Source organism: Nipponia nippon, unplaced genomic scaffold (genome assembly GCF_047370975.1).
Source record: "Nipponia nippon isolate SJK-2023a ecotype South Korea unplaced genomic scaffold, ASM4737097v1 scaffold_11, whole genome shotgun sequence".
Taxonomy (NCBI): Eukaryota; Metazoa; Chordata; class Aves; order Pelecaniformes; family Threskiornithidae; genus Nipponia; species Nipponia nippon.
The window spans coordinates 6,304,664-6,319,911 of record NW_028262302.1 but is presented as its reverse complement, the minus strand read 5'-3'; the positions used below and the strand labels follow the sequence as shown (position 1 = coordinate 6,319,911).

The 15,248-nt window shown below is 43.5% G+C and overlaps 1 protein-coding gene across 7 annotated transcripts in view; it reads right to left on the bottom strand.

Annotated features, from left to right (window-relative positions):
• The window catches only part of TTLL5 (tubulin tyrosine ligase like 5), a 151,590-nt gene that overhangs the window by 32,263 nt on the left and 104,079 nt on the right, over positions 1–15,248 (bottom strand). For all 7 annotated transcript variants that reach the window (XR_015702251.1, XR_015702252.1, XR_015702253.1 and 4 more), the window contains one exon: positions 787–964. Coding sequence is in view for 4 of the 7 variants with exons in the window: in XM_087747363.1 (XP_087603489.1) it covers positions 787–964 (178 nt within the window). In the remaining 3 variants the exon portion in view is untranslated. The remainder of the gene's footprint in view (positions 1–786; positions 965–15,248) is intronic.

Below are 15,248 nucleotides of genomic sequence, written 5' to 3'. Positions count from 1 at the left end.
AGCAATCATGTATCTGTCAGATGGTTCCATGTAAAGCAGTTAAAGGAGATCTTAAATGAAGTAATAACAAAATGTGTAGGATGCCTGGAGAAGATTTTCAGGGTTGCAGAGAAAACTTGCATCTGGCATCAGGGTCAGTGGCCATGCCTCCTGTACACTGAAGGCTCTTAAAAGAAATCAATACATTTTTTCAAAAGAATTTAGATTCTCCTAAATAATTTTTGAGTCCCCTTAACATACTGCTCTTTTGATAACTGCATCGTATGAGAAAACATCCAGGAGGAGGAGAGTTTAGTCAAGATGAAGCCTTGATAGGGTCTGTTTGCCACAGAGGACAGTTGCCAACACAATTTCAAGACCCTATGTTTAGAAACACTGAAATACAACAGTGACCCAGCCTGAAGCACTACCCAAGAACAACTCAAGTCAAAGCAGGAATATATCATCAGTGACAAGATTAAGTGACAAAGAACGGTGGAGACTGTAGACAGTTCTAAGGCTGTCTGAGACACTATAAGTGGATACCCCGAACTGGTGCAGAAAAGCAAGCAGCAGCATGCCGGTAGCCAAATGGAAGAGGATGCCAATGCAGTGGAAAAAGCCACTGGGAACTAAAGCATCAAAATGCTATCAAAATCACTGCAGGTAATATTAGTTTGTTTTTGCAACCCACTTGAAGAGCTACTTCCTTCACAAAAGCTCTGCCATATGTACTGGCTCTGGATTGGTTCTGCACATTGAAGACTCAGCACTGCTACATCCCAGGCAGGACTCTCTCTTAGTTACCTGGTGCCGGGCTTGGCTTTGCTCCAACAGCTGTTGTGACTGAAGTTTCTGCTGCTGAAGTTGCTGCACAGCAAAATGGAGCTGAGAGTTGGGATGTGCCAGCGGACTCCGTGTCACCTTGTTGTAGACACTGTTCTCCATCTCTCCTTCCCAGGCAAAACGATGATTCTCTGGAGCCCTGAGGAAAGAAGAGCCATCACGCTTTCACCACTCTGCATATGAGGACTCCTGCTTACAAGGCACTTCTGCTTCCTAAAAATCTCTTAATACTTAGCCAGCTATGAATTTGTATTAAGTGGCTCCAGCAAGCACAACAACTGCTAGAGGTACCATGTGCCAACTGCCATCTTGCTAAGGAGTTTCTTGAATTCCAGGCTGGGACTAGCCATAACACCACGCTTGAGGAGAACAAAGGAAAAGAGAAGAAAAAACTCTAAACTGGAGCATGTCTGTGGCTGATTAACACTGAAGAGAGGCAGAGTTGCAGCAGGAAAAGAGCTAAGGATTCCCATCACTAATGAGATAATTATTTGTTTGGATTTGTAGAGATTTTGTTAATACACTAACACAAAGCTTACGCCAAGCACACACATGCTGCAGTGAGAGTGGAATAGAAGAGAGACATGCAATACAATATCCGCAGGGAGGATAAAGGACTGGTAGGATGAGGTTGCAACTAGGGTACATATTGACTCCACACAGTTCGAATCCAAAAGACCTGAGGGGACTGAAGATAGGCTCGTTTCTTTCATCATCAGAGTAATACAAGCCTTTCCCAGAGGAGAAAAGGCCTCCTGCAAAGAGGCAGGAGCTCTTACAACCCAGGCTTATACGGTGGAAGTTCAGCTGTGGCCTGCAACATGATAAGTACCAACAGGAGGTCACTGGCTTGCTTTGAAGTTTGTAAGCCTCAGCAAGAAGGCAGCACCAACGCACTTCTACACAAGGCTGAGGGGCTTTGCAGAGAGCAGGTGGCAGACTGACAGGACCACGAGGTGTCCTGAAGAGGCTACAATGGCCCAGCAACTCACACATCCTGTGCTCACAAGGCAGGATGCCATATGACCCACTGAATCCTGACACTCTGGCTAATAAAACCTTCAAGCCTCAATGCCTGAGCTTCCCAAGTTTCTGCTGATCTCTGTCATGTTTCTCTCAGCCAGTCTTTCCAAATGTTTCTTTCAGATTCCCAGGGCAGACTTCCCTTGTATCTCCTGTGCATGTCGTAAGTAACTGGGATGTAAAAGATACTTGGTGTCTTTTACATTTCGTGCCATGATTCGGAGTGTAGGTCATGGTTTTGGCAAGGGAGTTAACTGCAATCTCCTTGCTTCAGGATCCTATCAAAACTTACAACCTAGATTCTTTGAACATGTCATAGCTTCCCTTGAATGTGTTGCACCTTCCCCCACAAGCTTCATCACAGCAAACCCTTAAAATATTCAGAAGGATGTTTCAAACAAGACCAGAAGCAACTGCCAGCCCTATGTACTCTCCCTCAAAAATAACCTAATGCATCCCTTTTGAAGCAAATTGAGGACAAGGACTCTAAACACTAAAGGGTCAGCAACAGAGGAGCTGTGGAAAAGGAGTTCAGCTGCCAGCATCTCCACCCTGCATCCTTCTGGGCCTCCTCCTTGGAGCACCACTACCACTTTTGCTCTTATGGGCCATTGGCTGTAGGTAACCTTCTCTAGACTTCTCTGTTCAAGGGATCTCACCCATGCTTCCTCAGTCCTTTGCTTCCATTGTACCCAAGTGCAACACTGGATAAGTGACTCTCACTCCCTGCTCCCTTTTGCTACAAGATTCTCAGCCTTTCAGTTCTTTTCCTTTCACCAGTGCTTGGGAAAGTGACAACTATAGTGTTCCTGACAGTACTCAGGCCTTGAAACCCAAGTTGTATAGGTCCGAATCTGGCTCTGTGGTTAACCTTGGGAGAGCTGCTTCCCTCTTCCAAACCTGCCTTCCCCCTTCTGCCCCAGTAATGGGGTCATGATCGTCTCCTACTGTGGTTTTACCTGCAGTTCCTGAGCTCTGGATCCATGGATGCGTGTGTGCTGCTTGGCCTCCCAGCACTGTCCCCTGCTGGGCACGGGATGCCACAGAAAGCATAACTTAAAAGGAGGACATGACAAGGCACAAGGTATCTTTGAAACGATCCCCAGCTGTCCCGTCTCCAATCCCACCAGCACACCACATGGGTTATCAGCAGGTTACCATCACCTGGCCTCAACTCCCATCCCAAGGCTAGTATCTGCTCCTTCCACTGCATAGATACAGACTCCACCATCCATTCTGATGTTAAAGCTCATTGGATTTTTCCCTTGTGTGAAGTAGCTGGAGTCTCTGTTACGTCACACACCCCCACCCCCACCCCAGTATAGTCAGGTCACACTGACAGCTGAAAAGCACAAAGGACTGTTCTGGGACTGGGATGCACCCTTTGGGAGATAGCTGGGGGTTACTGCAGACCAGCCCTTGAAACAAACATCAACTGCACCAGATACAAAGCTGAGGAGCTCCATCAAAGTCATACTAGTGCTCAGTAAACAGCCTGATTTATTCCTCATCAGTACTGCTGAAAGACCATGATCTTCAATACCTCTGTTTTGAACTAAACAACAATTGTATTTGCCCATTTACCTAGAGTAACTTTTTCAAACCAGCAATTTCTCAGTTGAGAAAATTTGGTAAGTTCATTCAAAATGCTCCTAAATAAAGTAAGCCAACGTAGGATAAAGGGGTTACTTCTCATGGATTTCATAACTAGTTAGACACATGAAACCAGAGCTAGAATAAATGAGCAGTCTCCACAATGGAAGGAGATTACCACTGGGGTCCCACAAGAATCTGTGCTGTGGTCTCTGCTGTTCAAAACATTTAAGTGATCTGGGAAAAGAAGAATGAAATAAAAAGAAGTTTGCTGCTGAAAAACTGAAAGTCACTGAGAAGCGTGAAAAAAACATCACATTACTGAATGATCAGACATTAAATCAGTAGATGACATTCAATTTAATAACTACAAAGTCATGTACCCAAGGAAACACAATCCTAGTTTTACGCAGTGATGGACTTTGAACTAGTTATTTTATTCAGGAAGGAGACCTTATAACTATAGTTATAATAGATTTTTCTATGAAAACGTCATTAAAATACTCTCAGAAAAAGCAAATTCAGTGTTAGGAATTATTAGGAAAGGCATAGGGAGCAAAACCAGGAACACTACTATGCTACGGTATAAACCAAAATTGCATCCATCTCTTGCATACTGAGGGTAGTTCTAACTCCTGTCCCTCCTCCCTTCTCAAAAAGCATACAGTAGAACTGGAAAAAGTACAAAGAAATGCTGTAGAGATGATCAAAGGTATGGAACAGCTTATATATTGAGGAATGACTAAGTAAATAAGGACTCGTCAGCTTGGAAAAAGGACAACTGAAAGGAAATATGAAAAACACCTATAAAATCATGAGCTTCAGGAAGAAGGAGAATAGGGAACAATTACTCACCTCTCATGATACATGACATAGGAAAAACCAAATGAAGTCATCAGGTGGGCACGTTAAAATAAACAAAAGGAGGCAGATTTTCTCATAACATAATTAAACTGTGGATGCCTTCTTACTACAGCAAGCTAAGGACGCAAAAAAATTACAGGGGTTCAAAAATAGACAAACTTACAGAAGCAAGAGCCACTAACATATATAAAAGACATTTATATACACATATAAACAAAGATATAATCTCCTGGCCAGAAAATCACTGATTACTGAGTCCCAGAGAGTACTTGGGAAGTATCACCATTCCATAACATCACCTAATGGTCTTCCCGCAGAATCTTCCATGGGCTACTGTCTGAGCAGGACATTCACAGAATCATAGAATAGAATCATAGAATAGTTTAGGTTGGAAAAGACATTTAAGATCATCAAGTCCAACCCTTAACCTAGCACTGCCAAGTCCACCACTAAACCATCTCCCTAAGCACCACATCCACACGTCTTTTAAATACCTCCAGGGATGGAGACTCAACCACTTACTTCCCTGGGCAGCCTGTGCCAGTGCCTGACTACCCTGACTACCCTTGCAGTGAAGAAGTTTTTCCTAATATCCAACCTAAACCTAGCACAACTTGAGGCCGTTTCCTCTTGTCCTATCGCTTGTTACTTGGGAAAAGAGACCAACCCCCACCTCACTACAACCACCTTTCAGGTAGCCATAGAGAGCAATAAGGTCTCCCCTCAGCCTCCTCTTCTCCAGGCTAAACAACCCCAGCTCCCTCAGCTGCTCCTCGTAAGACTTGTGCTCTAGACCCTTCACCAGCTTCACTGCCCTTCTTTGGACACGCTCCAGCACCTCAATGTCCTTCTTGTAGTGAGGGGCCCAAAACTGAACACAGGATTCAAGGTGCAGCCTCACCAGTGCCGAGTAGAGGGGGACAATTGTTTCCCTAGTCCTGCTGGCCATACTGTTTCTGACACAAGTCAGGATGCCATTGGCCTTCTTGGCCACCTGAGCACACTGCTGGCTCATATTCAGCCAGCTGTCAACCAACACACCCAGGTCCTTTTCCACCGGGCAGCCCTCCAGCCACTCTTCCCCAAGCCTGTAGTGTTGCATGGGGTTGTATGGTAACCCAAGTGCAGGACCCAGCATTTGGCCCTGCGGAACCTCATACAGTTGGCCTTGGCCCATCAGTCCAGCCTGTCCAGAACCCTCTGCAGAGCCTTCCTACCCTCCAGCAGACCAACGCTCCCACCCAACTTGGTGTCATCTGCAGACTTACTGAGGGTGCACGCGATCCCCTCCTCCAGATCATTGAGAAAGATATTAAACAGAACTGGCCCCAATACTGAGCCCTGGGCAACACCACTCGTGACCAGCTGCCAACTGGATTTGACTCCATTCACCACAACTCTTTGGGCCCAGCCATCCAGCCAGTTTTTTACCCAGCAAAGAGTACGCCCATCCAAGCCACGAGCAGCCAGTTTCTCCAGGAGAATGCTGTGGGAGACAACGTCAAAGGCCTTACTAAAGTCCAGGTAGACAACATCCACAGCCTTTCCCGCATACCACTAAGCAGGTCACCTTGTCATAGAAGATCAGGTTGGTCAAGCAGGACCTGCCTTTCATAAACCCATGCTGACTGGGCCTGATCACCTGGTTGTCCTGTACATGCCATGTGATGGCACTCAGGATCATCTGCTCCATAACCTTCCCCAGCACCAAGGTCAGGCTGACAGGCCTGTAGTTCCCCAGATCCTCCTTCCAGCCCTTCCTGTAGATCAGCATCACATTTGCTAACCTCCAGTCAACTGGGAGCTGGACTATCAGCCAGGACTGCTGACAGATGATGGAAAGTGGTTTGGTGAGCACTTCTGCCAGCTCCCTCAGTACCCTTGCGTGGATCCCATCTGGCCCCATAGAACTGTGTGTGTCTATGTGGTGTAGCAGGTCGCTAACCATTTCCCCTTGGATTATGGGGGCTTCGTTCTGCTCCCTGTCCCTGTCTTCCAGCTCAGGGGGCTGGGTACGCAGAGAACAACTGGTCTGGCTATTAAAGACTGAGGCAAAGAAGGTATTAAGTACCTCAGCCTTTTCCTTGTCCTCTGTCACTATGTTTCCCCCCGCATCCAATAAAGGATGGAGATTCTCCTTTGCTCTCCTTTTGTGGCAAGACATTGAACCAGATAGTCCTTCTGGTCTGCGAAAATGCAACCAGTATTGTTTATGCATCAGGGGTCTGAAACAAAACCTGTCTCAGGTCTCAGTCAGAAGTTAGAGAATTCAGTCAAGCACTCTCTAAAGGTATTCATTCAAGTTATATGATTAATTCTAGAAACTAATGTCTGTTCCAACTTCTCTCATATCTACCTCCAGCTCAGAACCTGCAATACGTAAAATTTATCCTTTGATCCAAAAGAATGCTTGGGAAGCTAAACATTGAGTGATTTGTTCTAAAACATAAAGTCAAGATGAAATAGAGGAGATAAAACTGATGTAAATGAAAACTCCACTAAAGTTGGACCTGCTGATAGCCAAATTGGCTTTGTGCCACAGAGACGATGTACAGTGACTGCAGTCTGTAGTACTGTGAGGGCCACTAACTGAATGGCAAAACTTTAGTATCATTTCCTTGATCCTCATTTCTTTTGTTTTGAGATATCTGGCAAAGGATTAACTACTATGGAAATACAAATACTGAAGACTGATAGTCCAATTTTTTAAAATGCACTGGGATTGCTGCCTTGCTCCAACCTTTGTCCACTTTAATGAACTCTCAAATGCTTTCATTTGGTTTCTGACCGGTTTTAATCCACTTTTCCTGTTTTAACCAATATATGATCCATAGCCCAAAATAAATTCTTTAGGATATAATATTGCCCAGATAAGCTTGGTTTAAACTACCCAGGAAAACACTGTTAAAACTATGTTATTAAATGTTTAGGAAGAACTAAATTTAAAAAAACAAACAAAACCACAAAAACTTTGGCTAACATTTTCTTGCAGCATAGACAGTTTTGTACACAACTCTCTGCGGTTCCAATACCTTCACTCCACGCAATGCATGACAACAGCACTTACTTTTTTCTAGGTAATATATTGAAAACACTGTTGCTTTCCTGAGTAGATTTTACTCTCATGGTCTGCAGAATCCCTTCTGGATTGAATAGGCTTCTGCTAGCTTCCATGGGTTTTGCTTCTTTGTAGATGGAAATCAGTATAAATGTTATACATTACTTCAGCCTTTTATAATATAAGCATTAAATATTTGACAACAGAAAGCCTGCATATTTGCAAGTCATCGGATCACTTTCGTAGAGAGATGTTTCATCTGCAGTTTTGGAAAGTCCCCATATAACATGTTATCAAGCTGCTGATATTACATCTAAGGCAAAGTTTGCGTTGGTACAGGAGAACAGGGCTTAGGATCTGAGACTCAATATGCTGCTGCCAGAGACGTGCTCCAGCTCTGAGTCTATTTGCCATGCTCACAGGAATGCATCATGGTGCAGCTCCTACTCTCAGTCTCTGCCTGTCAGATGATTTATCAAAGCATGACAGCACCTCTGCACCTTTCCTGAAGTTAGCTCTTCTGCTTATGGAATTCTACAACAGGCTCAGCACAGTAACGAAGGCTGGAAAAAAGCTGTAGGGGACCTTGCACGTTAATAGATAGTATAGAGTTTACATGGCAGAGAGACTATATAAATACCCCAAATTGAAGGAAAAGCTTTTTCACAACTCACACCGTTTTAGGCAAAGCCAAAAACAACCAGAAAAGCCCACACACCCCCACTGGAAATGAGGATCATGGAGTCAGTACTCACGGACCTGCTTGCTTTCAATTCAGGATTATTGCTTGAACACTAACAATTGACTGAATATTCATTTGCTCACATGTACAGATGACAGATATAGGTATAGATGCACACACACACCAATAGGAAATAGAAATTCCTGCCTGTGCCACCAGAAGAGATTGGGTTTCATTCTGTCAGCCAGGCTGGTTGTGAGCAATCTTCTCACAGCTTGCTCAGGATTATTTATGAGTTGCTTAGTTTAGAGACCTGGCCAGAATTCAGGCCTTCACTATGTACAGGAAATCTCAGCCTTGGCATTATGGTCCATCCTTTGCAACCAAGATTCTGTCCTTCCAGCAGCCCTTAGGGCTACTCAGTATTTTTGGCAAGAAACCCACTGTGTTCCTTTCTTTCAACTGTAGTTTTCGTAAAGCCTGGGCCAGAATTCCCTCTTCCTCTTCACTGACAGCATAAGACCTCTCTGCTGCAGCTTTTTGCATCACAAAAAGATACAGGTTTGCTTCTGAGACCAATTTCAACAGATCTCCAGGCTATTATGATCGCAACCCAGCCTGAAAGTGCTAGAACACCATGCGCTCATCTCCAGGTTTTCTGGTTCCACATTCCCTTTCTGCTCTAGTTCTCTCTTCCAATTCATTAGCTCCTTTCTGATGTAAGCAACCCTTATGCAATCAACTACCTACACCTGTACTAGGAACTAATGCTAGTGTATTAAAATACTAAATACTAATAAAATACTAATACATTTGCTCATTGACTACAGAAAAAGAAGGCTCAATGAAATCCAGCCTCCGTACAGAAGGGATGTGGTTATCAGCTCTTACAAGAAAGGAGAGAGCTGGCTTCTGTTCCCACTTCAAACAGATTTGAAGGGAATACCAAGGACTGAAGCTGTAGACAAGACCAAACCACAGAACACCACTCACTCAGAATCTCGTAGTGATGAAGAACTATCCGACATACAACAAATCCATACTAAAAGAATAACACTGGTAACTACTAATGATAGCCCACACTTCTCCTAGTATCCATCATTCCTAAGTAACTCATTCAAACATCTGACAAAGCAGGGTCTACTACCACACCACCACTGCTGGCTGGGATGAGGACAATAAAAGGCAACAGCAGAGGACAGGGCAAAGAAAAATCTTTACTAAAGTGAAACTACAAGGAAGTAACCAGGGGAGGGGAGGGTAATGCAGGAGTAGAAGGGATTCAGAATATAATTTCTTTATGTATAATTTGGATATAAATTGGGTTTAAAGCTTCCAATGTTCCCAAAAAATATTTAAAGATTTTCAGGTATCATAAATATTACTCGTAGGGCTTTCCTTTATATTCCAACTGAAGCCTTCTTCCAGTGGCACAGCTAGGCACTTGTTTGATACCAGCTCCTGTGTGGCAGGCAACAATACCAGTTCATGAAGTATACTGGTGTTCCCCATATATCACTTATTAAGCAGGCACTTTTGAAACATTTGAAAAGTGCCTACATCCCATTGAAAGGCAATGCAAACTAGGCTCAAATTACTTGTGAAAATGAAGCTTCAGCATTCTTGAAGAATATTCCTCTATGTTTAACCCTGCTTAGTTTGTGAGAACCGATAGGATCACAGCAGGAGTCAGTATAGCTGGAGGTCTAGCAAACTGAGAAAAGAATTATCCTCCTTTTAAACGAGGAAACAAGCTGACAATGAAAGTATTTCACATCCTTTCCTGTAAAGGCTGGAGCTAAGGTTGAACAAGGGCCATTGCTGGCAATAAGAGAACCCAGTGCATTTATAAATCAGTGCTCCCACCTTGCCATGGAATGCAAGACAAACTTAGACAGCAGTTTCTTTCCCACAGGGCATTCAGGTGGTATGACAAGTCCAAGAAGCTTTTAGTACAAAGCCTTGGTGGGCACCAGCTGCTAGAAAGTAGTTGGCATAGTAACTAATGATTCTGTCTAGTGTGGCAGCTCCCAGCATCCTGCTGACTTATGTTCAGGCACTCAGAAAAACACAGAACATTTTCTTTGGCACATTACATGCTTCTTCCATCCCTAACAATAGGCCCTAGATTGGGGCTGGCTATGTAGTAATGATAAACATAGTGGGACAAAGCCCAGGACGCTGGGGGCCTGGCTGGGATGCAGGACTGTCGGGCCTCTCACAGCGCTGCCTGCCTCAAGGCCTTTCTTTGTCTTTTCTCCCTCTTTCTCTCCCCTCAGCTTCAAAAGCAATAAATTAAAAATTGAAAAACAGAGCAACAAGTCTTTGAGAATGGTTTGCTCCTGGCCTCTGCTGTTATCAGGAGTGTCTACAAAAGAATGACTTTGGTCCAGTTTAGTCAGCAAGAGTCTGCATTTTAGCATGGTCTGTAGTTCTGATTGCTGGAACATGTAAGCCCCTAAAACATGCAGCAGCAGCAGCTATGTTACAAAGGTAAAGAAAGGTAGCTTTCCAAAAAACCAGGGGCAAACAAAGCATTTTTAATATGCCTAAAGGAGCTCTGCCTGGGACTTTGGAGATCTTCTGAGGCACAGGGAGCTGTCCAGAACTCGCCATGGTGCATGGTCTTGGAGACAGGGAAGGGGCAGGAAGAAGCTGGCCTGTATAAAACGAGGATGCCATCACCTGGCCTGCAATCTGCTTTTGAGCTCTGCAAGAGAAGCCAAGGAAAAGCTTTTACAGTTAATGAGCAGCATGTCAAGGCTGCATTGGCACAATAAACTTATGGAACTGCATTTTGGGTTCAAATCCAGTTCAAAGCGACAAATGCAATCTCCCATGGTGAAGGTATTGCAGAGATGTAGGAGAGTTTCTGTTCCAGACTATCACTCAAACTTTCACTTCTTAGTGATGAGGCACAGATGCAGGCATCTTGTAATAGTTTCAGCCTTAGTTCTTCAGCTCCCCACTTTCCCAGCAACTCAAGCTACTTTTACCTACACAAGAGGTTCTCACCATCAGTATCTTTGTGCCATGAGACAACAGAAGATGTACAAGGTCCATGTGAAAAGCCTTGGGACTGAGTAGGCTTAGGCAAAGAACATGAAAAGTTCTGTGGATTTAACTACAATTTCCAGATCCATTCACAGGTTAACTGTAATAGCTACCAGAGGCACAATTCAAGCATCCCAGGACATTTTAATGTGCATAATTACTAGCAAATGTCAGGAGTCCCCCTCTGCTATTCTCACAATTCCCCCTTTCAACTGAGAGAGTTGATGTTGTTACAAGAATTTTATTCAAAAACAAAGATGTGAGCAAAAGCGTCCAACTTATCTCCTTGTAGTGCAGGATTAGCGCATGTTTCAGTGGCTGGAGGAGTCCATGTGTCACACTCTCAGCTGCACAACTTCACACACGTTCAGTGTCAAGAATTTTCCCTGAGATTCCCAATTAAACTTACATTTTCTCTGTTTTATTGCATGACCTTCCTCTTATTTCAGGTCTAAACCTTCACTACTAGAGCTATGCCTTCTTCAAGCTTAGCCAACCTTGGCACATTTAACTCCCTTCATCTTTTTTCCTCAACTCAGTCCCTTCTGGCCTTTGATTGTATATTGCTTTTCTCTGAACTTTTTCCACTTTATCAGTATTTGGGGCTAGGCAAGTGCTCAAAACTGAGCGCATTATTCCAGATGTGCATGTGCAATAGCTATAAGGGAAAGCCCACTGCCTTCTTGCTCCTTCACTTTATTCTACAAGTACTATCAAAGTTCATGGGCTTCCTTTTTTTCTGGTATATGCTGCTGTATAATTAATTTCCTGCTCCCTGGCTTTTGAAAATTATTCCTGCTATTTCCCTGCTATTAAGAAACCTGGGGTTTGGAGCAAAAAGATTTTCTTATAACAAAGGCAAGGCAGTACCTACTCAGTTCTACTGCAGATCAGAAATTAAGTGCATTTTTGGTCCTGGGCCTCCATATACAGGCAAGGTCACGAGTGTAGCAGGTAAGAAATGAGGTGCATCAAAAGAGCCTTGTGACAGTCTAGCAGGGGAAGGGCAGGATGAGGTTATGGAGCACTGGAAAACCTCTGCAGGCAAGGCCTGATCTACCTCAACTATTCCCGGATTTAGCTGGCTTTATCAGCTTCTTACTTTCAGAAGCACTGAACTTGCCAATCTTAGCAAATTAAATGAAATATTTACCCTTCAGTGAAGCCAATTTTTGTTGGGCCCCTAGTAGCATCCTTGGCTCCGTGCCAACTACAAAATACTGTCAGACTCTCTGATTTGGCAAATACTTGGCAGGTAAATAACACTATTTTTTTCTTCTCTTTACAAATGGCAGCTTTGAAATTCACTTAGTAGAAAGGCTAAATCAAGAAGAAAACTAACAGCCAGCTGGCTGCAAAGTTCAATGCCTTCATCCTATTCTGCCTCATCAGAGGCCACTGGAGAAGCAATGAAGGCAACTGAGCATATCTCCTCCGTGTGAACTAGATTCACAAAATCACAGAGCCTTTCTACCCTCAATTAGTGCAAACATAGGGGTGAGCTTTACTGAGCGAGAGGTGGTTCTGGCTTCATGTTTCCTGCACATACTTCCACACCTGCAAATATAGTCAGAGCCTGCAAAAATATTTTCACAGCAAGACATACATACAATAAGACTAACACAGAAACCTGGTATCATTTTACTCTCATGAAGAAGTCTTGGGGAAGATTACCTGCTTAAATCTGACATGCAATTGCCTGAACCATGTCTTGTCATCCACCCCTGCCCCAATTTTAAAGTATTAATTAATTAATGAAGTTCAGACAGAATAGGTGGACTCTGAGTGAAGTTACCTCACTGTACTGTCTAGCTCCACTTTGATTAAGGTAAGTCATTCAGACTTAGACATGTTAAGTGCCACCTTAAATTTGATCACTTGTCCTAGCCCAGGCAGAGTTTCTGGGGTGAACAGAAACACTCCACAGAATTCAAAGTACCAGAAACTTAGATGCAATACCGCACCACTTGCAGAGATGGGAAAGGTATTCCTTGCTGCAGAGGTTCCACTGTAAAATCCTAGCATGGATCAAGTGGATCAACACAAAACGTGACTTGTACTGACATTCTTCTACTACCAATGTAGGCAAGTCTATTGAAAACCAAACTGGAAAAGACTGATGGGCTCTATGTATTCCTCACCATATATTTTTTTAGTGCTTTATCTAAGCAGATTTTGCATTTTATGGGTGGATAGCAGCAGTAGCACATGAGGATGAACACAGTAAATGGCTACTGCTATCTGTCTAGAATATGTTTATGACTGGGTCTGTAATTAAAGTCACTGATCTCTCCTGGAAACCCATATTCCCTACCTCTCTCCAGAGAGGCAAGGGTTAAGTCAGGACCAGTAAGTTAGCCCTGCACCCTGTAATGCCTCCTTTGAAAAGCCGCTTACACAATTTACAGGGAAAGAGTGAGAGTGCAGCTGCTGTCCCAGCCAACATTTGGTTCCTATTACAGCAAATAAATCTCCCCCTCCCCCTTTTCTTTTCTTTTTTCTCCCCCCTTTTTATATTAAAAGTCCATCAAACACATTTTTTTCTCCTTAATATTTTCCATTAAGTTTCCTCCTGCGTAGGCTTTCCCAGAGTGTGGTGCTCTTTGCTACATGTGCTCAAGCAGCAGCTGCAAGATCCCACTGCATAAGAGAATAGGGTATGAAGAAAGCAGCTCAGGCCCCTTGTTCAAGTCTCAAGAGGCAAGTGAAAAGTTACAGTTGGGCTAAACTGGTGAAATCTAGAGCACTTGAGAACAATAAACAAACAAACAAAAAACAGGCTGTTGAGTTTTGTATGGTTAGGATTCATGAGGTGGGTGAGAGCACTCAAAGCGCTCTGCCCCTGCCCAGAGCTAAATGCCCCTGCCACCATCAGCCTCCCAAAAGACATAGCACAGGATGGCCTTACGCTACAGGGCCTCAAGGGTTCCTCCAGGGTTGTGCTGTCCAGGTCTCATACCATGTGAGGCCCAAATGACTTTTTCAGTTATGCCATATGGCCAAGGAGTAGAGATGTCATATGCTCCTAAAGTCAGGTGTTTTGCTGTCTAAATATTAAATATCGAGTACACAAAGAAACCTCTAAAGAACACGACAAGCCGCTAGATTCCACAAAATTTGCACTGAAGTTCATGAAAGCAATCAACTTTGCTTGACATCCAGTACACCTATCATTTTGTTATGTGCTAGATGAAGACCATCTGATGAGTGTCTCTAGAGAAGACTTGATAAATCTGACAGCTTAAATGGTCTGTCTATGGGGACAAAGCATGCTGAAGTATACAGTTTCCCAACATCACGCCTATAAATTTCAAGGCCAAGAATTATAGCCAGATAACAAAATTTCACAAAAGAAGCAACACTTCTACATTTATAATCTATATACCTAGAGGGAAGGCCAGAATCTGTTCTGCACATCCAGAGCAAAGATGTACAAATTCACCTAATCAGGGATTGTGGAAAGTGTCACCTGAAAGCTAGCTGGGCCACAGTCATATTAGGAAAAATGCTCCAGAGGTAGAGTAGCAGCATGGCAACAGCAATATGCATCTGCTGTTGCCATTCAGTAACATAACTAAAGCTGTATAACATCTAGCTGCTGAAATACAGTAGAATAAGAAAAAAATACAAAACAAGAACTAAAGGTCACTTCTCTGGGTCCTTGCTGTGAGGCTGTATGCTTGTGGTTAAGTCTCTTGTTTTTGGATAATTCCCCAAGCATTGATACATGGGCAGAGTAAAGGTCCTCAAGAGACCTTTTCCCTTAAACAACTGAAATTTATCAACCTAGCTCCAATGTAATGAAGCTAAAGGAGTTTCCCAATAAAAAGAAGACAGGCTTACACAGTTCCCTAAGCCCGATGGCACTTACATGCTGGCCAAAAAGGCATCTCTAGCATCTTCCCCATGTTATAAACCTGATTCCAGATGTCTTTTCTGTTCTCCTTGTCCTTCACATAGATTTAGATAAGGTAACTAGGTATGACAAGAAATAGACTGGATTTGAGACTGATCTCCCCCCTGTTAAACGTAACATTTTTCTTCCTCAGGTTCCTTTTGCAGTTCTGTTATGCTGGAGTTAAGGGAGAAAATTTTTTACCTCCACCTCCTGTACAAAGATCTACTCGCCTGCTGCAGCTCCCTGAACAT